Below are 24,600 nucleotides of genomic sequence, written 5' to 3'. Positions count from 1 at the left end.
AATGAAGGTTTCTGGGTCACCTTATTCCTTCATTCAAAGTGAAAATGTTTTAGTTCTACAGATTAATTGCGTATTCCTAGAAATGTTGACTTCCCTGTTTTATTGCATAGAGGAATGCCAATGAGAAAACTGTCATTGACGTCTAGTGACCACAAGGCTAATACCTGGGCATATCCGGAAGGAGTAGCACAGAGGCACCTTTCTAGTCATTCTTTGTAGTCAGGGAACACTTTAGAGTTTGCTACATGCATTTGCATGCAAAATTTTCTTTCATCCTCAAAATAAATTCAAATGAAGTGTCAGTCTCATTTTATGGGTAGTACAAACTGAGATTTAGAGAAATGAAATGTCTTTTGCAAGGTAGCATAGAACTAGAGCTAGATTTTTTCATTGAATGAATTTTTTTTCTGAGAATTTACTGTGTGCAAACTATGGTCCCCCAACCTAGACCTTTCTCTCCTCCAGTGGTAGGAATTCTTTTCAGCAACTGTATGGCTTCTTGGCTGCCTTATGCCATGCTGTACTTAGCTAGGTAGCTCTAGGTACCCCCAAAGATCCAGCCCACCACTGGACTCTGAACCTGTTGGCAGATACGGGGTGCTACCTCCCCTGAGGGACAAATCTCTGCCAGTCTCTACTGAGCCAGTGATTGAAAAGGGCTTCTCTTGACATCTGAGGTGTTTGCTTGGGAAGCTGTCTTTCAACTCTCCCTCCCCTATTCTTCTCCTCCTAATTATTCTGCTTTGTATACAGTAAATGGGAGGTTTTACATTTGACCTTAGGTCCAAATGAGAGAAGTCAGGCAGGCAACATAAAACCCTCAGGTCTTGGTTTACTCATTGTCCTACTTTATCCTGAACCAAACCTTTCACTAGTGAAGTGAATCAATGTCCCAAATTCAATATAAGGTTTGATGTTTGTTGAAGTAGACAGAAGGGAAATCATTGTTGCAACAGTAGAAATTTATAAAGCAAGAACAATGAAAATAATATTACAGGGAGCCTGGGTGGCTCAGTTGGTTAAGCGACTGCCTTCGGCTCAGGTCATGATCCTGGAGTCCCGGGATCGAGTCCCGCATCGGGCTCCCTGCTCGGCGGGGAGTCTGCTTCTCCCTCTGACCCTCCTCCCTCTCATGCTCTCTGTCTCTCACTCTCTCTCTCTCTCAAATAAATAAATAAAATCTTTAAAAAAAAATTAAAAAAAAAAGAAAATAATATTACATTTAACTGAAAAGCAGGTGAATAGTTAAGTGAAGTTCTTTTCTGAAAAGACCAGTGACATTGAGTCCCAGCTTTGTATTAACTGTGTGTGGAGAAGATAAATCAGGAGTGAGGTATGCCGTGATTTTCTGTTCTAGGAAAAGTGAATTAAAAAAATTTTTGTTCTGAAAATTTTTAAATTTATATAGCTTGTAAACTACACAGAAGGGTATACAACATTAACAACTTAAAGTTTATCTTTAAATTTAAATCTGCAGGCATCTTTTTCTTATTCTCTCTAGGAGCCTTCTCTAATTTTATCCCCTTTAGACTTATTATGCCCAGAAATAAAAAATGAATCATGTCACATAGGAGAAAAACCGGTAGGTCCTTTCAGCACTTTGGGCATATTCACGTTTTCAAATATTTTCCTTAGAACTCCACTGGAATCTCTTGTTAGAGTGGTACGGAATTACCAAGCCAGAAAGTCCGAGTGTTGCATTAGTAACAGCGTTCGCAGGAGAGATCTTGGGAACAGAGCTATCAACATAGATTCAGCAAATTCTCGGATATATTTCACCCTCGGGCCTCTAAACTCAAGGGAAAAAAACAACAGCATTTTCTTTCATGGAGTATAGAAAAGCAGCATTGCGGTATATAGTTAGAGGAACACGGGACTAGGGGACAGGGAACTACTGCATTTTGGTTTTGGTTCTGCGATTTTAACCAAATTATTTTTTCAGGTTTCGATTTCCTCATCCATAAAAGTGGAAGTAATAATTCCTATGTCATAGAATATCTGGAATGATTAAATAAAAATATTTGATATCAAAATGATATGAAGTAGAGAAACAAAGAGAAAAGAATTCCTGAAGGCTCGATAGCCAGGTGCTCTAGTTGCAGCTGGGGCTCCTAAGAGAGATTAAGATCCATGATTTAGGTCCACAATTCCAACCACGCTAGAATTTTAAATCAAATCATTAATTAAAACGCTTTCAATTAAGTTTAAGTAACCTATATTTTGCTCTACAAGAAATTTTCTTAATTTGAATATATTTTTAAGGTTTGCCATTACTAAATCTCAAAAGCAGAGTAAATCAACAATGGAAAATAAAAATACTTTCTATAAGTATTTCCTTCCAAATGTGTCTTTTGCTGGCAGACTAATAATTCATAATAAAAATAATCTGTATAACATTTTACACTTTTTCAAAATGCTTTTCAAAGGGTACCCTAAATTATATGTAATATGTTAAATAAGTATGGCTTTTAAAATTTGACAACACCAAAGTCTGACAGGTTATATTTTTCTACTTTTAAAGACTATTCTCTGGATGGTGAGTACATAATTTCATACAGTATTTTAAAAGATTCTATAGACAAAACTTCCTCAAACAGAATTTTAATTCAATATGTTTGCCATTGAATTTGAAAGAAAAAATGATTAAGTATGTCAAAATATGCTGAAAAGACACTCAGTTTTTCCTGAAAATAAAATTCAGTAAAATCAAGAAAATAATGATAGATCAAAAGTTTCAGCTGTTAAAATTAGAAAACTATCTAAGAACTACATAAAACATTTTCTTTTCTAATAACTGCATAGATATCTTCATATATACTTTTCAAGAGTAATCTTATTAAAATATAAATATAAGAGTTCACAAATGTTTCAGTAATAGATTTTTCTATTAAAAACACACATATACATACAGATATTTAGGAAGAATCCATATCATCTTCTGGTTATCGATGACAAAAAGCATCTGATAAGTTAATAGTCTTTCATTTGACCTTCTGAAAGTAGTGAGACATATTTTTAATCACTTTGGTATATAATTGGATCAGATTTTATTTTCAGTACTTTTTCATAATTTCTTCTTAGCAAGATAAGCTAGTTACAAGAAAAATAAAGTAATTTAAAGTTAATACTTGATACAAGGCTAGAATATATGTCTTTATAAAAATAAATATATAATATTTTATTTCCGAAACGAGGTAGATAAATTAAAACATTCTAGAACATGATCTGCACTTAAAAAAAAAGAAAATAGCAATCACCAATTCAACCTGTATGAATCAAATAGCTGGAAAGTTTTTTATTTTTGACATCTATACCATATATTTCAGTAGAAGGCCTCTGAAATACATTTTCTACTCCCCAAAACCTTACTAAATTGAAATTCATATTTTTCATTTACTTACTCATTACTTAATCTACCTAGGGAACTTTGCTATTCAGGTCAAAGACATATGCAATTAAACCAAAGTTTTTTTTTTTTTTTTTTATGTTTAAGTGGTATTTTCCCTTTATATACCTCATATGGTAAAATACATCAGGAAAAGCTATTACTCTCCAGATGTTGTACCACAAATAATTATTTAGATGATGAGTTAATAAAAATTTCAAGGTCTGCTAAAGAATTATGAAGCTCATCATTCATATCTTGACTTCTAAGAAAATTTTTAAGAGTATCTAAAGCAGTTATTGCCTCATTTTTTGATGGCAAAGGGAGTTCAGTTCCTAGAGATCCATCATCATCCTCTTCATCAGAAGTATAAAATTCAGTTTCATCTGATTTACTTTCTTTGGTCCATACCGAATCACCTTCTGGTGCAGCTTCACATGTCTCCAAATCATCATCGAGGGCAGCATACTCTTCTATAGATAAACCTTCAGGAAATTCCACGCCTGCTGCCTGAGCATGGGCAACCAAATCAAGACCAGTGTCTGTCTCTGCATTTGTCTTGTCACTTTCTCCTTTTTGAGATTTGAATCCTGCCTCTTCATAACTCTTAACAATAGTCTCTGGGGTTACAGCCCTCCAACAAAGGTGCAAAGTATCAACTGCATCGAGTAGAGAAAATGTAAATTCTTTGCTGCCTTCAACAGAGCTTAAAAATTTCTTGATAAGACAATGTCGATATTTGATTTTAAGGCTTTTAATAACACCTTGTTTCATAGCTATAAATTTGGAAGATAAACATGATGGAAAGAACGCTAACTCAATGGACTTTAGGTTCTTTACCTCTGGATGTGAAGGAAAAGAATCAACAAAAATCACCACTCTTCGTTGCTGGACTTGAAATTTCTCATCGAGCTTCCGCATCCATTGTTCAAATACATCTGAGGTCATCCATGCCATTCTGTTAGCTTCATAACACACAGGCAATGATTTTATACCTTTGAAACAATGTGGATTTCTGTTTTTTCCAATGATAAGCAAAGGAAGTTTCTCTGAGCCATCCATGTTCGCCCCAACCACCAGAGTTATTCTGTCTTTGCATAACTTTCCGATTGAGCATGTTTCTCCTTTAAATGCAAACGTATTTGTAGGTAACATTCGATACAGCAGCCCAGTCTCTTTTATATTAAAAACATTTTTAGGATGATAATCATTTAAATAATAAGGAAGTACATTTTGGTGCCAGACAGTTGAAGGGTCTACTGATACACCTGTAGCTTCTACAGGTTGAGCTCTGAATACTAAACCATACCTGGATTTAAAGCGATCCAGCCAACCATTACTGCACTTAAAATCATTATGTCCCAGTTTCAGGGCAAAATCATTAGCTTTTAGACGCAACATTGGACCATTAACTGGTACATTTAGACACTGAGCAATTCGATACCACCTCATTAATGCTTCTTCCAGATCTGTGTAAAAAGCAGTTCTCAGTCTTTTTCTCTTTGGATCAAATCTCAGAGATTCAAAGGCTTCTAGAACTTTGTCTTTATTCTTCATAATAGAAGACAACGAATTTTTCTTTATTCCATATTCAGCTGCAATTTCTGCCTTTTTCTTGCCGCTTTCTACTGCATTTATGATGTCGATCTTTTCTTCAATGGATAAACTTTTCTTTTTCTTCACTGTTACGGGCAGAGCTGAGGCATCCTCGGAAGCTTCTGCCATCTCCACCAGTGCTTATGTAGAGATTGCTTGTCTTTCTGGTGGCTGTTTCTTTAAATTTCTAAAAACTGATAAGTAAATATATTTTCAAAGGTTCTGAGTAAGAAAAATGTTACACACAGCTAGAATATTTTGGAAGAGAAACTTCCTTCCCAGGACCTATGCGGCTCGGTTTATAGTTTATTCAGCGTTCCAGAAGTCAAGCTAAAATAGAAATCTCATTATGTCAAACCTGTCCAGTCCTGCTGATATATTTTTGGAACTTCAATCCTTTAAGATGATCCATTTTATCCATGCGCACATTCAACCTCCTATTAATTCTCCGCAGAAGGCCTCCGAGATAAGAAGGAAAAGCATTCAGTAATTTTCAAGCAAAATGTTACCCATTAATTTCCAAGTCTCTTCAGGGTGGAGAAGAAAGTGGTAGACTGCTTCTAGGACTTGACGGTATATCTTCTGCCTCTTGAAAATAGAAAAAAAAAAAAGAAAAGAAAAGAAGAGAAAAAAAGAAAGCTGTCTTAGCAATGATGTGTCAATTGAATATCAAAAAGAATATTTATACTAATTAGTTATGTTTTTAATAATAATGAAAAGAACGGGAACATGTTTCTGCAAATGTAATAACCAAAGCTTCCAGGAGAAATGCTTACCTCCTAAAGGGCCTCTGTAAAAAGCCCTCTAGCTCTGCTCTGTGCTTTTGAATTCTCGCTTGCTTTCAAATGCTTTGTAATATATACTTCTGAAATAATTCAGGCAAATTTAATCTGTTTTAAAAATGGGTGCTTACCAAAATTAAAGAACTAAAAATGATGCTGCATAGATCTTTGGTGGCTATTTTTCACATGAAGTCACAACTGCCCCCCTCTGACTTCTCTAAAAGAAAAACACAGTCAGACAGTAGTCACAAGGTTCAACTTTTAATAGCACATGGGAGACAGCATCCCCTTTAGAGGAGTCTGGTAGAAAAGGCTTCACTAAAAATCAAATCAAGCAATTCCATTACAAATTTTAAAAATCAAAATATTATTTTATCTAAATGCTTACAAACCTAGTAACTTTTTTTTTTTTAAAGATTTTATTTATTTATTTGACAGAGAGACACAGTAAGAGAGGGAACACAAGCAGGGGGAGTGGGAGAGAGAGAAGCAGGCTTCCCGCCGAGCAGGGAGCCCGATGCGGGGCTCGATCCCAGGACCCTGGGATCATGACCTGAGCCGAAGGCAGTCGCTTAACGACTGAGCCACCCAGGTGCCCCAAACCTAGTAACTTTGTATTAATTTGACACATTAGCCAGATGCACAGAGGCCAGAAATAATCGACAAAATGTGTAGGAATAAGCAAATGGTTAAGAGGATATAATGCAGAAAAAGACCTAGACTAGAGTAAGAAGGAAAATGACCATGGCTCTTGACGTCTCAGGACCTCCACTTCCTTATCTGTAAAATAAAGGGCTTATCATACCGTAAGGATCTGGGCTTTGGTGTCAGGCACACCTGAGTTGACAAGTGATTCTGCCATTTAAACTTATGTGATCCTGGGTAGTTTACTTAACCATTTGAAGCTTCAGCTTCCTTATTTGTAAAATAGGTGTAACTACAGCACCTACCCCATAGGGTTATTGCACATTCAAGGAGATTCAACAAGCTAGTGTAAAGCACTCAGCACAGCACTTAGCACCTTACAAAGTGTTCAATGAATGTTTGGTGATGATCTCATCATCATTATCCTCTCTCAAATGGCCCCTTGGCTGTGTTGATCTTTATAATTCGAAGATTTTTCAAAATCCTACTTGCAAACAGAAACCAAGAATCCCACTGAAATATATACTGAAAGCAGAGATTCTTTTAAATCAAACAGTACTGTGAGAACAGGCACACGGACCTAGATGGGCTTGCCCCTATCTTCCCAGGTGGCACGTACCCTACGAGAATCTACAAGCTCGGGGCCTACTGCAGGCCAAAGTAACAAGCTAATTTGATGAAGTGTTACTACTGTGTGAAATAATGTGGGCATGATGTTCCTCAGGTTTTTCGCTCTGTCTTCCCAGGTTTCAAGATGTCATGTGCATTTTTTGCACAAAATTTTGGACAAGACTTTTTGTCAAAATTCCTCTGCCTTTGTTGTCTTTTAAAAAGTAATTTTTATCATAGGAATTACAACTAGTAAAGGATTTTTTTGTTGTTGTCACTGTAAAAAAGTCTTAATAATAATTAGGGCTTTAATTTACAAACACCTTTATTTCCTATATTCCAAACAACTCAGGAGGAAGATAAAACTGAATTTCAAAGCTCATATAGTTATAATGCAGTTGAGTGCAGTCCAGAATCCAGGCTTTCTAATGTAAAGTCTACTATTCTTTTCACTTTATTACAGTGTCTTTGAATCACACTGGTGTGGCCTCCTCTGATAACAGTTAGACACTCTATGTTCCCAGCACCAAGCCAAACCAAGGCAGCATTTTCAATGCCTATCTGAATCTAACAAAAACAAAACAAAACAAAACAAAAAACCCAAACAAAACAAAACAAAACAAACAATATCAAGCCTCTACAGCAAAACAGAAGAATAGGCCTTTATGAATTCCGTGAACGCAAATAGCAACCATATCTCACTATTAAGTGGGCTGACCTTCCTAAGTAAATAAGCTTTGACCATTCAACTAAAAAACAAACAAAAAAACCTTGCTCACATATGGGACCTCTCTGCACATTTTTCTGTAATTTCCTATAAATCTACAATTACTTCAAAATAAACAGTTTAAAATTATCTTGCTCTTATTAGGAAGATACCAACCTTCAGAAATTGAGGTAGCAAGAACCAATTTTTTAAGAGAAAACCATGCAAAATTACTCCCTAAGAGAAAAAGGGACTCTCCCAACTTCTCTCTCCCTTCTATCTTCTGTTCTTTCCCTTCTTTTCTTCCTTCCTTCTTTTCCTTCTGCCTTATTTCATCATTTGTCAGAAATAACCCTATCATCTCAAATAACAAGGATTATAGAAAAAGTCACTTGTATTTCCTCCCATATAAAGCAATATAATATACACAGAGATTAGTGATTATCTTGATCAAATTGAAAATAATGATATGTTTATTTAGGAAGATACTAGTTGTTTTCTGCGAGTTAACAGTATATATTTCCTTCTAAAACAGTAGTGAAACCTACAATTTTCCATGGTAACATACAATACATCTTTATTCCCAAAACAACCACATGCCTAACACCAAACCAGACAAGCCAGACTTTTTCCCTAGAAAAGAACAAGGCACCAATACTGCTTAATCAATGAAGTTAACAGTTTCCATTCTCCTACAGTATAATGTCTCGGATATTTCTTGCAGGGAGTAATGGCAGGAGGTAATATTTCTCAGAAGTACCCATTCTCTCAATTAAGATCATTAATCATTCTACTCCCTGAAAATATTACAGCAGAGAAATATTGTACTACATGTTAAATACTATTTTCTCTATGTCAATGGTAAAGCTAACTAAAGAATAAGAATAGGCAAGTCACTAAAAAAAGACTTACCAATTGAACTCCCAAGAAAACAATAGTCAATTCTACTGGTAACAAGAGAAATGTAAATCTTCTTTCAACACAGGATACCTTTTTGCTTTTTGTTTTTGCCTATCAGAATGGCAGTATCTAGTGTTTGCCAGAATGTCATAACATAGTTTGTGAGGAGGTATATAAATTGGTACAAAGCTTATGAAGGACAAATTAGTAATATGATATAAAAGCCTTAAAAATGTGCATAACTTTTACCCAGCAAGTCCATACCTAGGATTTTTATCCCCAAAGAATAATTATAAATATAAAAATAACCTAGCTTACACATGTCTTCATGATCTATTGCTGCATTTAGTAGCTTAAAACAAATACCCATTTATTATCTCACAGTTCTGCAGGCCAGAAATCCAGGTGAGCTCAAATGGATCCTCTGCTTAGGATCTCACAAGGCAGAAATCGAGATGTTAGTTATCTGGAGGCTCTGGGGAAGAATCTGCTTGCAAGTTCATTCAGGTTATTTGCAGAATTCAACTTCTTGTGGTTGGAGGACCGAGGTCCCTGAGTTTTTTGCTGGCCCATCAGCAGAGATTGCTCTCAGCTCCTGGTTCAGGTCCTTGACCGTGGCCCTTTTCATTTCAGCAATAGAGAACCTTCCTCCTGTCAAACCTCTCTTACGCTTTGCATCTCTCTGCCTTCTCTGCTGCACCAGCAAGAGAAAACTCCTTGCTCTTAAAAGGCTCCTGTAGCAATTTAGGCCCATCCAGATTATCTCCCTTTTGATTGATTTAAAGTCAGCTGGCTACGTCTGCAAAATCCCTTGTGCATGTAATACAACATGATGAGAATGATGTCCTATCATGTTCATATGGGAGGGAATTATACAAAGTGAGAATCATTGGAAGTCATCTTAGAATTTTACCATACAACCGTATTCCCCACATTGTTGTTTTATAATTACAGACCAAACAGGAAAGAACCTAAATGTATAAAAAGGACTAAGTAAATAAATTAAGAAATATATATGCTGAAACACTACTGAGCCACTGAAGGAGAATATTTAATAATATGAAGAAAATTCCATAATATCTTAAGTGAAAAAAGCAAAATGCAAAACTGTATGGCAACAAAACCAACATATACTGTAAGTTACACAGGGGCAGAGGCTCATGGCTATTCCTACAGTGCTTAGTGCCCAGCAAACAGTAGGTTCTAAATAACAATTTCTTAAATAAATGTAGGAAAAGTATATATGCATAGAAAAGAAGACATTGACAAAATGTTGAATGTTAATTCTAGATAACGGAATTATGAAAAACTTCAGTTTTTTTCTCTTTGTAGTCAGAACAATTTCTACTCTTATATTCCACTCAGACTACTATTCACGGGCTTCTTTAAATGTTCCATTTATCAGTATCCTCTAACAAAGGTTTGTTTCCAGAGAATTACACTGTGCAATCATTAACTAAATATGTCTCCATGAAAAGGGAGGTGATGATGGAGAGTGATAAAATTATTGTGACATTACCAGAATTCCCCTAGAAAAGATTTGAAGGTAGCACCTTTTTCTTTCTCTTGAGGAAATACTATTTATATGCAGCATACAGTATTCAACATCTAAAGTGAAGAAAAAAGGTTGCGTGCACATTTAACTCATTCAGAAAGGAATAATATTCCTTAACCTGTTGCCCCCCTTTGTGGTCAATAAATGAAATATAGGCTGTCAGAGTTCCCACAAGCCAAGTGAATAAATAGCACCCGATTTTTCAAAAGCTGAATAATAGCCAATAACAGTACAAAGACAAATTAGTAGATAATCCCCATGTCATAAACATACAGAGAAGACAACTATTACCTTTTTTCTTACCTCTCCAAACATAGATGCCAATTTAAAGAAAAGAAGTAATCTATTCTTTAAGAGAATGAGCAGGCAGAATTCCCCAAACTCTAGGGCAAAGAAAAAAAGAGAGAAAGAAAGAAAGAAAGAAAAAGAAAGAAAGATCCCCACCTAAGCAGGTTTAGCTTTAAAATAAGGTCTTTCTGTCAGCATCAAAAATTTCCCCCAAATCAAAAAAAAAATACCAGCTACTGCTTCCTTTTTCCAAAATAAATTACATAGAATTTCACTGTCTTCCATCACCAGCTGAAGCAGCTTCCAGTGTTTTCTTTGAGCCAACCTACATTCTAATTTCCCTTGGGGCAGCAGAAATCATGGGAAGACTAATCCTGTGTGGAGCCTTGCACTATGTATGAGAACTAATCACGTGCAGTACCAGGATCACACCGGACTGAAGTACCTAACATGATTAACGGCACCTTCACCAAACAGAAATTAGCAGGAGTTCCAAGCAGTTTGGAATCCATCTGAATCTCTATCAAAAACATCACCAGCTGCCAAGGAAACTAACCAGCTAAAGACAAATAATTAAAGCAAGTGTCCACCTTTCCAATTTAAGAAACACCTCTGAGTCTAAAAGTTTAATAGTTAGATTAACTCTAATGAAGCTAAGCATCCCCAAACTCAAGAGACACCTGGCAGGAATCCTTAAGGTGCCAGCCAACTCAAACAGTTAAGTACAGATCATTCAAGCACCACTGAGCACTACCATGCTCCTCTTCCTAATTACCCTTCTGAAACTAAGAATACTTGTACTTAGCTGCTCAGTTCCATTCTGTTCCTATACAACAAGAGCAGTAATTATTCTAGATTGGGATCCTTTTCTTATAACTGAGAAGACTAACAGGATGGCTTTGAACAGAAAAGTCCACAGTAGGCTATAGAACTGAAGTTACAGTTTGAGTGAACTGGCATATACATTTGCTCTTCTCTTTTTGTTAAGGACAAAGCCACTTAAGATGAGGGTCCTTTATACACAGATTCATGTTTTGAGACTTCAGTACTGTTTTTGACAGAGGAAGTGTCCTGGAGATCTCAGCCGATAAATAATGTTACTTACTTTTGAAACTTTTGTGTCCTCAGGGGTTTTTACTATTCACGGATATGGGGAAGATATTTGCACAGGGATATATGATTCAGTATGCTGAAACTCCCTAGAATTTGTAAAGGCAAAGGTCTGTCTTTGGGCACTTAGCCATTAAAAATGTCTCATCAGCTAATATGACAAAGGCAGGTGAGAAGTACAGTCTAAAGAAGAGTAAATCCCACAGAATGCACTGTTACCCTTCGCATTTCTCCAAGTGAAATGGCGGTAAAAATGAGCATGCAAGGCTTTCAAAGGAAAAACAGCTCAGAACCTTGATGGGAGATGTATGTGGATGGATCAACTGTAGGTACTGTTTGCAAATGAGCTTCAGGTGTGTCTAGCACCACTGTGCAGCCATACATTCCCTCCATTCAGTGCCGGGGGTAGGGAGAGTATCCACAGTACAGGTTGGGGTCTCAACTTAGTAAACTACAAAGGGCTCAGAGAGGATTGTTCAGCGGTTTCTGTAGACAGGGCAATGATCTACCTAAGAAGAAATGGGGCGAGCAAATAAAGCAGAACTCAGTCATCTGGATAAAGAAACAGGAGCAGGAAAGAAAATGTATAAGGGGTCCACCGTCGGCGAGCGAGCAGCGCAGAGAGTGATTACAAACAAGAACTCAGGGATGCCAGGCTTGGAGGTCTGGTCTTCTTGAAGGGGGTGGGCGTGAGTGACGTGGCCGGAGTGGGGCGCTCCAAGAACCGGGGAAGCGAGGGTAAGGCGCCCGCATCCCGTCTGTTCCCTTAACCCCGCATTCCCTCCACCCTCCCACCCCCCGCGGGACCGAAACAACCTTCTACGTGCTCTCCAGCAGCTGAGAAAGCTTTGGTTCTCCTGTGATATGCGTGGCGGCGAGCTACGTCCACCTCCACCCTCCCGGCACCGGCTCACCGTCTGCTGGGGGAAGCCTAACGCGTGAAGCTGGGGTGTATGAGTGAGAAAGAAGGGATGCTGAGGGCTCCAGGAGACCTCCGACCACTCAACACCAGGCCCGCGCGCCCTTCTGCAAGCTCCCGGCTCTGGCAGGTGCATTGGGACCCGGGCGCCGCCAGAAAATTACCCGGGCAACAGCACCCGCGGAGCCCCGGATGTGGTTGCTAGGGCCGCAGCGGGAGGGGCGGGGCCAGCCTCCAGGAGAGGGGCGGAGGAGGCCTCAAGGGAGGCGCGTTGGCACCATCGAGATGTGGCTGGGCCGAGCCAGATTGAGGGAGAGAGAGGCCGTCCAGGGCCAAGGACAACGCTACTTCCGGTCTCCTCACTTCCGGCTCCGCCGCTCTCCGTGTTGGTGCTGCAGGCCGGGTTGAGAGGCTGCCGGTCTGAGTGTCCGCGGCGGTTGGTCAGTGTGAAGCCGTGACAGCTGCAGTTGCTCCCCGCCCCCGAGAATCCGAGGTGCGTGGGGGGAGGGGAAGAAGGAAAAGGCCCAGGTCGCGTTTCCGCTCACTTCGTGCCAGGTTTGAGGCGATTCCAGAGAGCCGCGGCAGGGATAATCCTCGACGTGAGAGCCGCCGAGTTCCCCGCAGACAGGTGAGGGCGGAGCCCGCCCGCAGGGAAGGGAGGGGCAGGCTCGTCCGAGGTAGTTGGTGGGGGCGGACACGTTGCCTCTGGAGCTTGCCGTTCCGGACTTTCACTGGACACTTCTGTCCCTAGGCTGTGCCGTATCTGCCCAAGTGTTCGGCCTTTCGTTTCTGCCCCAACCCCCTGTGTCCCCGAAACAGCCGGTGAAAAGGGAGGACTGGCCCTTGCAAGGCTGCACTCTCTCATCCTCGCGTGTGTCGGATAGAAAAAGGGGTGGCAGGATCCAGGTCTTTCTCGACTAAGTCTCGGAGTGGGCCACCTTCAGGTCTGATGTCCAGTGTTTATTTTTCTCCGGCTCTCTCTGCATCCCTTACTTCCTCTCTCCCTCAGCGAGAGGAATGGAGATAGTGATAGTCCCTCCCAGAGGTTCACGGGGCAATCAGTGGTGCAGGTTGGAGCCTTGCCTAAGAAACGTCCCAGGTCTGTGCTTGTGAGGACGGCCAAGGAATGCTGGAGTTTGGGGAGGAAGTCGTGCTGTCGTTTTCTCGTCCGTTCCTTTTTGCCAAGTTAGTGTTTACGTGTCTAGGAAAAGGAAAGAGGTTTTTTTGGTTTTTTTTTTTTTTTTTTAAGAACAGTTTCTAGACGCTTTTTCTTTTTACTTTATTGCTTCCTTTGTTATGTTTTTATCTCCCTCTTGAACCCTTTGATCTCAAAAAGTTTATAGTTTACACTTCCTACAATCCTTAAGCCATCCCCTTTTAGGATTTCTGTCTCCTCCCTTTGTTTTCTTCTAAAGTACGTAATTTCTCTAACTCGTTTCTTATCTTTGTTTTCCTTGCTCTACACGACCAACACCCTCTCCTGACCACGTCCAACACTCCTTGTCTGAGAAAATAGAAAATATTTCTAATTTTATTATTTGAATGAAAATCTCTGCCTCAGTTACTTTCATTCCTTTTCAAATTAATAAATTAGTTTGCCTTAATCCTGGGTTATGCCTTGGGGTCCATAGTCTAGGAGTCCATAACTTCCAGGGGTCTTCTCATCCCCACCCCTGAAATTATGTGCAGAATTTTGTTTGAGTGCATGGGGAGTTGGGGGAGAATGTCCGTTTACAAAAATCAGATTCTCAGAGGAGATATAAATCCTCCAGAGAGATTAAAAACCATTCCTCAGTGTCTTGTTCAAGTTAATGACAACTTTTTTTTGTGGCATTTTATTTTTACAAACTGTAAATAGCTTGTATTGGGAGAGTAGAAAGCAGAGATTCTAGCTTTATACTGAAATCTCTTAACTACTTCAAAATGTCAGTGTTTCTGAATTCTTTCCTAGACCTCGAGAAGGAAGCAAGACTGCCTACTTATTTAGTTCCTGATTTGTGGTTTTGAGGTTTCTTTTTATGGATAGCTGTTTGTGACCAATGCTGTGGAGATCCAGTGGGTTTACAAATTAATGTGGTTAATTATTATGTAATACATATTAAATACCACCAACCTACTAGGTACAGTTCAGAACAAAAAATTTAAATTTTGGTTGTCCTTTGCTTTCCTTTTCTTGTTTTTCCCTTGAGACTTTGGCTTTGCTAGGAATGGCAAATAAGATAATTTCAGTAGTGTAGTGCTTAAATTTTTGGTATGTTCCTGCTTATCTTGTCATCCCCTTTCCTTCTCTATATTACGTATTTTAATGATTGTTCTTTCATGTGAATAGGTTAGTATCCCTCCAAACTTAATGTGAGTTTAGAGTGTGTACTTGAACTTACTGATTTGGTTGGGAAGTGTTTATTGGTTGAGGGTTGAAGTTCTAAACGTTTGCCTCTTGTTTCGTAGAATGTTAGAACTTGAAGAGACCTATACAGCTTATCATAGTTTGTGTAGAGTAACCAGATTCTTCTGCTCACAAAATTATTTTCTGAAGTCTTTCATCACTTGGAGGAGCAGAAAACATAATTTTATAAAGAGTAGATTATGCTGAATTAGTTTCTTTCTAAGCTGATGACAAAGTCAGCAGATAGGTTATATCTGACACTAAACAATTAACATTTGTTTGCTTACTTTGTGCCAGGCATTATGTTAAATGTTTTACGTGACTATCTCATCTAATCCTCACGGCAAAAGTTGCCTAAAATCTCCATTTTTATAGATGAAGAAACTAAAACTAAGTGATTAACTGAAGCCAAAGTAATCTGCCCAGAAGCACACTGGTGGAGCCAGGATTGAACTTAGGTTGTTTGACTCCAGACTCGAGCTCTTAACTACTACTCTAAACTGCTTCTACCATATTTCCTTTACATCATTTTTGGCATGACTTGGGGGTATCTCACCTTATTCCTATCAGCTGTTAAGAAAAGAAGATCTTTTCCCTTATTAATCTTCAGTAGATGAACACCTTTTTGAATGTCATACCTAAAAGTATGACACAAAGAAATGAACTTGGCGAAAGCCTATGGAGTGTTTATTTGATAGAGTTTTCCCATGGGGATGGATATAAATCTGTGTGTATATAGATTGTGTGGGTTTATTATGACGTGAGGAGTGGAAAGTGAGAAAAAGGTTTTAAGTAATAAACTTGGCTTTGTAAGAGTCTGGAGGTATAAATACATCCAAGAATGATAGATTTGGGATGGAGTAAGGAATAAACTCAGGATGAAGGAAGGAATAAATTCAACAGGGAATTTTTTTTTTAAGATTCATTTGTTTATTTTGGGAGAGAGAGAGAATGGGAGGGAGGAGCAGAGGGAGAGGGAGAGAGAATCCCAAGCCGACTCCATGCTCATTGTGGAGTCCGACTCGGGGCTCCATCTCATGACGCTGATATCACCACTGGAGTTGAAACCAAGAGTCAGATGTTTAACTGACTGAGCCACCCAAGCACCCCTCCACAGGGAATTTAAGCTAATATGGCTATGGATGAAAAAACTATCAATATATGTACAGACTGGAAAGACCTGTTCCACGTAATATGAAAGATGATGACTTAGGAACCATGACAGTCTGAAAGTCAGATATGTACCAGCATTAGTTCTAGGATGTGTGAAAAACACTATAAAACAAGAGAATCTGAAAATAATCTTGTTATCTTTGGTCTACTAGCTTTAGGCAGCCATGGAAGCCACTGAATAGCTCTTGCAGATTCTCAGCTATTGTCTATAAAAGTATATCTTTTCTTTTTCCCTTTCCTTTATTCCTTTTCTCTTTCTTCTTCTGTCTCTTATTCTTCTCTTCATGATTTCTAAACCTTTATCTTAGGGTGTTGCTGGAAATAGCTCAGATCTTTTGTGAAAATATGGCAGTATCTTTGCCATATTCTCATCTAAGAGTTTTTATTTTGTTTTATTTTTGTATATCTGTGATAGCATTGGACTAATAGCTCCTTGATGTTCAGGCTTGATCTTTGACCTTTTAGGGAACTGTGATGCAGTTTTTGAAGCAGGATCATAAGAACCGTGGAGTTGGTGATGAGGCCTAAATATCCAGAGGAGTCAGTTGGCCAACTCCGGTTTCTGCTAGCATGAGATAGTATTTTAGAACAAGGTTTTCAGACTTTTCTGCATCATGGCGGAAATGATTTACTTGTATGGCAGACTATATAGCCTGGCTCTCCCTGGCTCCCTGAAGTCCGAAAGAGGGGTCAATATTTCAGCACATCTATAATTCATTCTTGGCACACTGGTGCCAAGTATGATTTGCCTTGGAGAAGAGGAATATGTTACTTTAATACCTTCTGTTTATTTAGTATATAATAATTTACAAAGCACTTTCATACTTTATTTTACTCCAGTTTTTTCCATACTCCATTTTACTCTTAGTTTTACTCCAGCCATATCAAGTAGGTGGAGCAAATATTACCATGTTAGAAATGAAAAAATTGAGATTTTAGATAAAGTGCTTTGTATAAGGTCACACATGTAATAAGGGGTGGATCAGGAATTCAAATCCCACGTGGAAAGAGTCCCTGGGAGTTAAGTCAGTGGCATGTAACCTCCAGGATGGCCAGGACCCTATCTGTTTTGTTTAAGTGCTACTTTCAAGGCATCAAGGGCAGGGCTAGGTACATGGAAGTCCATAATAGTTGTCAGTTATTAAGTGCTACTCTGGCTAGGCATTATGCTTTGTAGATGCTATATTAGGTATATTAGATACTAGTTATTCTTATTTTCTATTAACATGAAGAAACAGGTATATAAACCAGCAGAAGTAATTAGTCCAAGGTCACCCAAGCTGTAAAGGAGAACCACAGACTAATAACCAAAGTTGCTTGCTCCAAAGCTTGTACTCTTTTCACTATAGTGACTGAATGATTTCATGACATTGTAGGGTAGAGATTGGGTTCCATTTAAAGTGTGTGACATTGGGGGCAAAGGGTGATGGTGGTAAAGGGAGCTAGCCAAGTGGACTATTAGGTGTTTATTTTTGGCAGTTTTGAGGTTGAGTTCTAGAGATGGTGGCTGTCTTTTTTAAAAGATTTCCAAATTGTTTTGAGATGGGGGTGGGGTAGAAGAGTAGTGTGATACAACTCAGTGACTTGGACCATTGGTGCTATAGGTGCTCCTAACAAAAGTGTTAAAAAAATACAGATCCTCTTCATATATGACTTAATACTAATTATAGATTATTTCTTAAAGGTAGGTTTACAGATTATTTTTATTTGTTCTTTCTGTATTTACTAATTTTTCTCTATGGCATATTAATGACTTTTAAAAATATTTTAATTATACAAGTAATATATATTCTTCAAATTAAAATTCAAATAATATAAGCAGATGAAATGAGAGTTTCTAGTGCTCTAATCCCTCTGTCACCTACATCCACTGTTAGTTAATTTGCACGGTAGTTGCTGGGGGTTAGATGAAATAGATGAGGAAGCTCTAAACGAGCTCTCATACTGTAGCACTAGCCACATGTGGCTATTTAAATTGTTTAAAATAAAATAGGAGTAAAAATTCAGTTCCTCAGTCACATCAGTCACATTTCAGGTGCTCAACAGCCACATGTGGCTAAGTTGCTACTTTACTGGGTAGTGCAGGTATAAAACATTCCCAACAACATTGGCCAGCCCTGCTAAAACTTTAAAATACTATATGATTTGTGACATAATTGCTGTACTATTGAACCAAGATTTTAAAAATCTCTGTATTGCCCATGGTGCCTAGCAGTTTTTGTTTTAGCTGATGAAATATTATTGCCATATTCTCTCTCAGCTTTTTATTTTAACTAAATCCAGATGGTCAAAGTCTAATGTTTTTCTTAGATATTTGGGGATTATAGTTAACTGCTTTTCTAGGATAAAGAGGACAGCTTTTCTAAGGGTGTGTTTTCTCTCTCCTCTGAGCTCTAGACCTATATATTTTGCTTTCTGGTTGGTGCCCTCTCTTGAGTATGTAAAAGGTATCTCAAACACAACATGTCTAAAACTAAATTGATTTCCCCTTCACTTCCACAGCCCCCCCCCCACAAAAAAAAAGAAAACCCAAATGTTCATCTTTCTTTGTTCCTTATTTCAGTGAGTGACTCCATTATCTTTCCAGTTGTAAAATCCAGAAAACTAGGAGTGGTTCTTTTTTTGTTTGTTTGTTTGTTTGTTTGTTTTTTTAGATTTTATTTATTTATTTGAGAGAGAGAGAATGAGAGCGAGCACATGAGAAGGGGGAGGGTCAGAGGGAGGAGCAGACTCCCTGCCGAGCAGGGAGCCTGACGCGGGACTCAATCCCGGGACTCCAGGATCATGACCTGAGCCGAAGGCAGTCGCTCAACCGACTGAGCCACCCAGGCGCCCCTGGGAGTGGTTCTTAATAACTCCCTCTCCCGGTTACATCCAGTCTGTCAACAAGTTTTATTAATCTTGCTTTCTGGATATCTCTTGAATCTGTTTACTTCTTCCCATTTCCACTACCACCACATTATTTTGTTACCATCATCTTGCCTGAAATTTCTACGGTAGCCTCCATTCTTGCCTGTCCACTTCTGTTTAGGCCACTCTCTAGTCCATTAACCATCCTGAAGGCGTAGTGGTTTATTTTGAAACACACATCTGATTGTTACTCTTCTCTCCACCTCCCCAATCTTTCTATGGCGTCCCACTGCTTCTAGGATAAAAATAAAACCCCTTAACAATGCTTAACTCATCCTCACCCTCCAGCCTCCTCGTATACAGTGTTCTGCTTAACTCTCCACTTCAACCATGCTGGCCACCTTTTAGTCCTTTGTACTTGTCTTGCTCTTTGCCATTACAGAGCCTTTGCACATGCTTTTTTCCCTGTCTGGGTCACTCTTCTACATTTCACTTCTCTTGTTAGCTCCTAGCTATCCTTCACACTTCAACAGAAGTTTTGTTTCCTTAGGGAATACTCTAACCTCTGAGATTAGATACTCTAACCTCCCAGAACACACATTTACCACAGTTAAAATTTACATTTTGTGTGTGATTATATGATTGTCTTTCTCTTCCCTTTGCCTCCAAACTCCATGAAGATAGGACCAAATCTTATTTTCTTTTTTGGCTGATTCTTAAATCCCTATGACCTACCTAGCTCAGTACCTGATATGAATATTGAAAACTAATTATTATAAAATATAGCACAGTATTCTTAGATTATGTTATAATAAACTCTTATTTTAGAACAGTTTTATAGAATTATTGCAGATAGTGTAGTGATTCCACTATACCCCATGCCCAGTTTCCCTTATTGTTAACATACTGCATTAGTATGGTACATTTGTCACAATTCATGAACCAGTATTCATATGTACTAACCTGTGTTCAAATTGCATCAGTTTTCTCCTAATGTCCTTTTTCTATGCCAAGATACCACATTACATTTAGTTGTCATGTGCCCTCTTGGTTTTGACTGATTCTCAGACTCCTTCATTTTGATTACAAGTTGATAGTTGAGAATTACTGGTCAGATATTTTGTAGACTATCCCTTAATTGAGATTTGTCTGATGCTATTCTTAGGATTAGACTGGATAATGTGTTTTGGCGAGGAAGACCCACAGAGGTAAAGTGACATCCTCATCATATGAAGAATAAATACTATCAGTGTGCCTTACCACTGTTGTTAACCTTGGTCACCTGGCTTGAGATAGGGTTTATCAGTTTCGTGGTGTCCTCTGTAAAGTTACTTCTCCCCCCACCTTTGCATACTTTTTAGAAGAAAGTCACTATTAGTTGAAGTACATGCTTAAGAAGTAGGGAGTTACGTTCCATCTCCTTAATAGTGGAGTATGTGTGTGAATTTTTTGGAATTCTTCGGCAAGGGAAATTCATCTCCTTGTCCTCATTTATTAACTTAACCATTTATTTATATGAATATTGACTCATGGGTATTTATATTTTGACTTATAATCCAATACAACTTTATTTGTTGCTCAGATTGCTTCAGCTTTGGCCATCGGGAGCTGTTTCAGTTGGTTTTTATATTCCTTTGACATATCCCCATCATTGTGAGGATTTTGTTGTTTTGTTTGGTTTGTTGGTGGTGGTTTGTTTTTTTTTGTTTTTGGGGTTTTTTTTTTTTTTTAGCACATCTTTACTTTCTGGCACTACAAGATGTTGCAGACTCATCTTGTATATTTCCTGCCCCAGTCCTAGAATCAGCCATTTCTCCAAGGAGTGCTGGTTCCCTTTATTGGAGAATGGTATTAGAAATCAATATCTGGGAACTGTGTGTGCTCATTCTTGCTGTGGTTGCTTCTAAAAATATACACCAACTCATGTAAATATACATATCTCTAAATATTTAGTATCTGTATTTGTGTTTAAGCAGTATTCTTAGATTATTTACTCTGAACTTTTTTCCACTGAAAACAATTACCTGTGAATATTGAGGGGTTTATTTTATATAGTTTTGGGAATTTAGTAACAGAATTAAAGTATTCCAATTCTTTTGGTTCTTGGTTGGCTTCACTGCTAATGTTCTGGAACTTGACTGGTCATTTATGAAGAATGAGACCACAGTACACTGAATAATTTAGAGTTTACTTACAGCTAGTTTTCTTTTCAAGGAATAATTTAGTTTTGAGAGTCTTAAAATTTTGCTTCTCATTAGTTTCTCTAACACGATCTGAATGGGGAAAATAAGACTTCTCCAGTGAATTTATTACTTGGTTTAAAACTAGTAATGGTGGTAGGAATGGGAATAGTTGAATATTGAGTTTTATTTTTTAAAGTTTATTTTTATTAGTAATCTCTACACCCAGCATAGGGCTCAAACTCACGACCCCAAGATCAAGAGTTGCATGCTCCTCCAACTGAGCCAGCCAGGTGCCCCTGAATATTGATTTTTAAATTGTTTCTCATTATTACATATAATTGAGAATTAACTATATTTTGTCAAAGCTTTCTATTTTTGAATTATCTAGACTGATGGTTTATCCTAATGAGCAACTTAATCTTAATTTACCACTACCCAAAAGGACTTAGAGATATCTAGCAAAATAGCTTTTACAGATACAAGGTAATTGTTGACATACAGACAGCAGCATAATGTAAATGGTTCTTTATTATCTTACTTCTGTTTATTTGGTTATTCTACTTAGGAAAGGGAATGTAATTGTATTTTGAACATATTGCGTGGTGGAAACCATTTTTTGTTCAGTATCATTTGCATTGGACAGTGGGTTAAAGGATTTTTTTCCTTATGTTAAGAAAACTATCATAAAAATGAAAATTATTTTAAATTGTTTTGACTAAAGCAGAAAGCTTCTGTATTTTGGATATTATTTTTCAACTTTAAACACATGTAGTTATTTAATGTCACTATGTATTTTAACTTTTTTTTTGGTAAATAAGTTAGTTCAAGTTGAAATTTCAGATTAAATTATGAAATTAAAGCAAGTCTTACCATTCTGTGTTTATCCATGAGCAAGAAAATATATTCTGTAGATTCCATCAAGAATGAAAGAAATAGAGTCACTTTTCTTTAATATTTAGCCTGGTAACCAGTCTCTGGAATAGCAGCAATATAGTAGTTTAAAGAAACTAAGCAAGTTTGGATTAAAGCAAGGCCATTTTGCTACTTTTTCCTTTCAGTTTTCTGTATTTACTTCCTTAGCATTGTCTTTGACTGACCAGTCAGAGCTGCTTTGTCCCATATATTATAATTATTTATACTATTTCTCCAACTTTTTTACTAAAGTACCCCTAGAAAGATGTATCCCTTTTCAGATTTTCTTTTCTTTTTCAGATGTTTCTTTGGAGGCTCATATTTTGTTGCAAAAATCCAAGAAATTTCTTAGAAGACTTAGGTATATTGTTTTATTCAAGTGAATATTGCTTTAGATCCCATAATATAGTACTTATTTTAATAAAAAATGTAAATTCCCATTCTAATATGATGTGCCATGTTTATCCTGTTTATATCTGCCTTCCTGTGCCTTGATCATACCATTTCAGACTCTGTGTGCTATGTGAATACCTTAATTTGAAAAACTCATGGTTTCTGTTTAACAACACTTATTCCATTTGGGAATTTAGTAACAGAATTAAAGTATTCCAATTCTTTTGGTTCTTGGTTGGCTTCACTGCTAATGTTCTGGAACTTGACTGGTCATTTATGAAGAATGAGACCACAGTACATTGAATAATTTAGAGTTTACTTACAGCTAGTTTTCTTTTCAAGGAATAATTTAGTTTTGAGAGTCTTAAAATTTTACTTCTCATTAGTTTCTCTAACACGATCTGAATGGGGAAAATAAGACTTCTCCAGTGAATTTATTACTTGGTTTAAAACTAGTAATGGTTTAGTATTAGGCTTCCAGTCTTTAACTCATTTGCATCGTGGAGACTATAAATGCAGTTTTTCTTTTCTGATATCCATGGAATCTTTTGTTTCTTCTTCCAGTATCCTGGCAAATCTAGTACCTCCTGGCTTCTCTTTCTTGGGTCCTAGGAAGACTCTTAAGTGCATTTAAGTATTGTAGGGCATAGAATTCTCCCTCATTAAATTCCAGTTAAAGTTCTTATATAATTTCCCTCTGCGTAGCTCTAGTTTATTCAGTTTATGGAAATTAAAATGTGATTTTAATAATAAAATCAAAAACAATCTCAAACAGTTGAATTATAAACTTCGGGTGATATTATTTATGTACTTTTTACAAGTGCTAATTAATAATTCTCTTTATAGGTCATTTGTTCTTACACTCATTAGTTAATGAATACCTCTGGCTGATTTATAGAAGTAGAGCCCCAGAGATGACTTGAGGCATTTTTGACCTGCAGTACAAATTGGCCTATGAAGCCTGAGCATAAATGATAGTTTTGTAATAGTAATTTATCATTTTATTTTGAAAACAGTTTTTTTTTTATTGTATTTATTCATTTGAGAGAGAGAGCATGCATGTGCACAAGCAGGGGGAGGGGCAGAGGAAGAGGGAGAAGCAGGCTCCCCACTGAGCAGGGAGCCTGACAAGGGTTCTTTCCCAGAACCCTGGAATCATGACCTGAGCAGAAGGCAGACGCTTAACTGACTGAGCCACCCAGGTGCCCCTATTTTGAAAACAGTTTTTAAAGATAACTGAATTTATGTAAAGATCAAAAAACACATAATTTAAACAGTACACGTTACAAGTCATTAACTTTTTAAATCTTTTTGTTCCCATGTATATTAGTTATCAAAGTTGTGAACAAACTTCTAAAAAATAAATGTGAAGGTCAGAGCATTTAAAGAATATGAATAAAACACAGATTTAGTAATCATCTCTGTAATTCTCAGAAATTTGATTTCCTGTTTCCCTATATGCCTAGGGTTATTTGGCCTTTTCTTGAGCTCGATAATAATGATATATTTTCCTAATTGGTGCTGCTGTTGAATATAGGGGGAGCAGATGATAACTCCTGTTTTGCTTTTTTCACTTAACAGTATGTCCTGGAAATAACTCCGTATCATAGAAATCGTCCTCATTTTTTTTTTTTTTTTTTACAGTTGCATAGTACTCCATTCTTTGGATGTACCATAGTTTATTCAGTCGTTTTCCCATGTACAGACCTTTAGGCTGTTTCTCATATTTTGCATTTATGAAGAATACTGCAATGTCTATGTATTTTTGTATTGTTGGAGGTGTATTCCCAGGATAGATTCCTAGAATTGAGATTGCTGGGTCCAACAGTAAATCCGTATGTGATATTCTTAAGCATCACCAAAATTCCCTCCAGAATGGTTGTACCAATATGTATTCCCATCAGCAGTATACTATGAGAGTGCCTATTTTTCTTTATTTCCTCACTAACAGAATGTTTTTGTTATGTTTAAATTTTTTTTGCCAGTCTAATAGGTGAGAAATGGTATCTTGGTGTTTTAACTTACACTTCTCTAATTGTGAGTGAATTTTGAACATTTTTATATTTTGAAGGGCTATTTTAATATCTTGTGTGTGTGTGTGTGAATTTTCTGTTCATGTCTTTTTCCTGCTCTCAATCTGGTTTTTTATGTTTTTTCTTTAAGAACTCTTTACAGTAGTCTCTCCTTATCTGTGGGGGATACATTCCA

General features: G+C 37.5%; 2 protein-coding genes across 11 annotated transcripts in view; one reads left to right on the top strand and one right to left on the bottom strand.

Moving 5' to 3' along the window:
* Nucleotides 1–3,433: 3,433 nt before the first annotated feature.
* TIGD4 (tigger transposable element derived 4) lies at nucleotides 3,434–12,645 on the bottom strand. Of its 3 annotated transcripts, XM_035022878.1 has the most exons (3): nucleotides 12,393–12,638; nucleotides 5,895–5,980; nucleotides 3,434–5,569 (listed from the first exon to the last, which is right to left on the bottom strand). In XM_035022878.1, exon 3 carries the CDS (start codon nucleotides 5,108–5,110, stop codon nucleotides 3,575–3,577), a length of 1,536 nt encoding a protein of 511 aa, XP_034878769.1. In that variant the 5' UTR covers nucleotides 5,111–5,569; nucleotides 5,895–5,980; nucleotides 12,393–12,638; the 3' UTR covers nucleotides 3,434–3,574. The 3 variants fall into 3 exon arrangements, with proteins under 3 accessions (XP_034878769.1, XP_034878770.1, XP_034878768.1); XM_035022879.1 differs by lacking the exon at nucleotides 5,895–5,980 and having other exon boundaries at nucleotides 12,491–12,645; XM_035022877.1 differs by having other exon boundaries at nucleotides 3,434–5,980.
* Nucleotides 12,646–12,772: 127 nt separating this feature from the next.
* ARFIP1 (ADP ribosylation factor interacting protein 1) overlaps nucleotides 12,773–24,600 on the top strand; it is a 125,398-nt gene continuing 113,570 nt past the window's right edge. For 5 of the 8 annotated variants that reach the window (XM_035022886.1, XM_035022884.1, XM_035022880.1 and 2 more), the window contains exon 1: nucleotides 12,909–13,123. The gene's annotated coding sequence lies outside the window, so the exon portion shown is untranslated. Of the gene's footprint in view, nucleotides 13,124–24,600 lie in introns of all 8 variants that reach the window. The other 3 variants (XM_035022883.1, XM_035022881.1, XM_035022888.1) reach the window with 3 other exon arrangements.

Source organism: Mirounga leonina, unplaced genomic scaffold, assembly GCF_011800145.1.
Source record: "Mirounga leonina isolate KUSES-001 unplaced genomic scaffold, KU_Mleo_1.0 Mir_176, whole genome shotgun sequence".
Classification (NCBI taxonomy): domain Eukaryota; kingdom Metazoa; phylum Chordata; class Mammalia; order Carnivora; family Phocidae; genus Mirounga; species Mirounga leonina.
This window is presented reverse-complemented; position numbering and strand designations above follow the sequence as displayed.

Excerpts from the sequence above, each read along its gene's own strand:
- TIGD4 (XM_035022879.1), bottom strand. The coding sequence starts at position 5,110 with ATGGCAGAAGCTTCCGAGGATGCCTCAGCTCTGCCCGTAACAGTGAAG.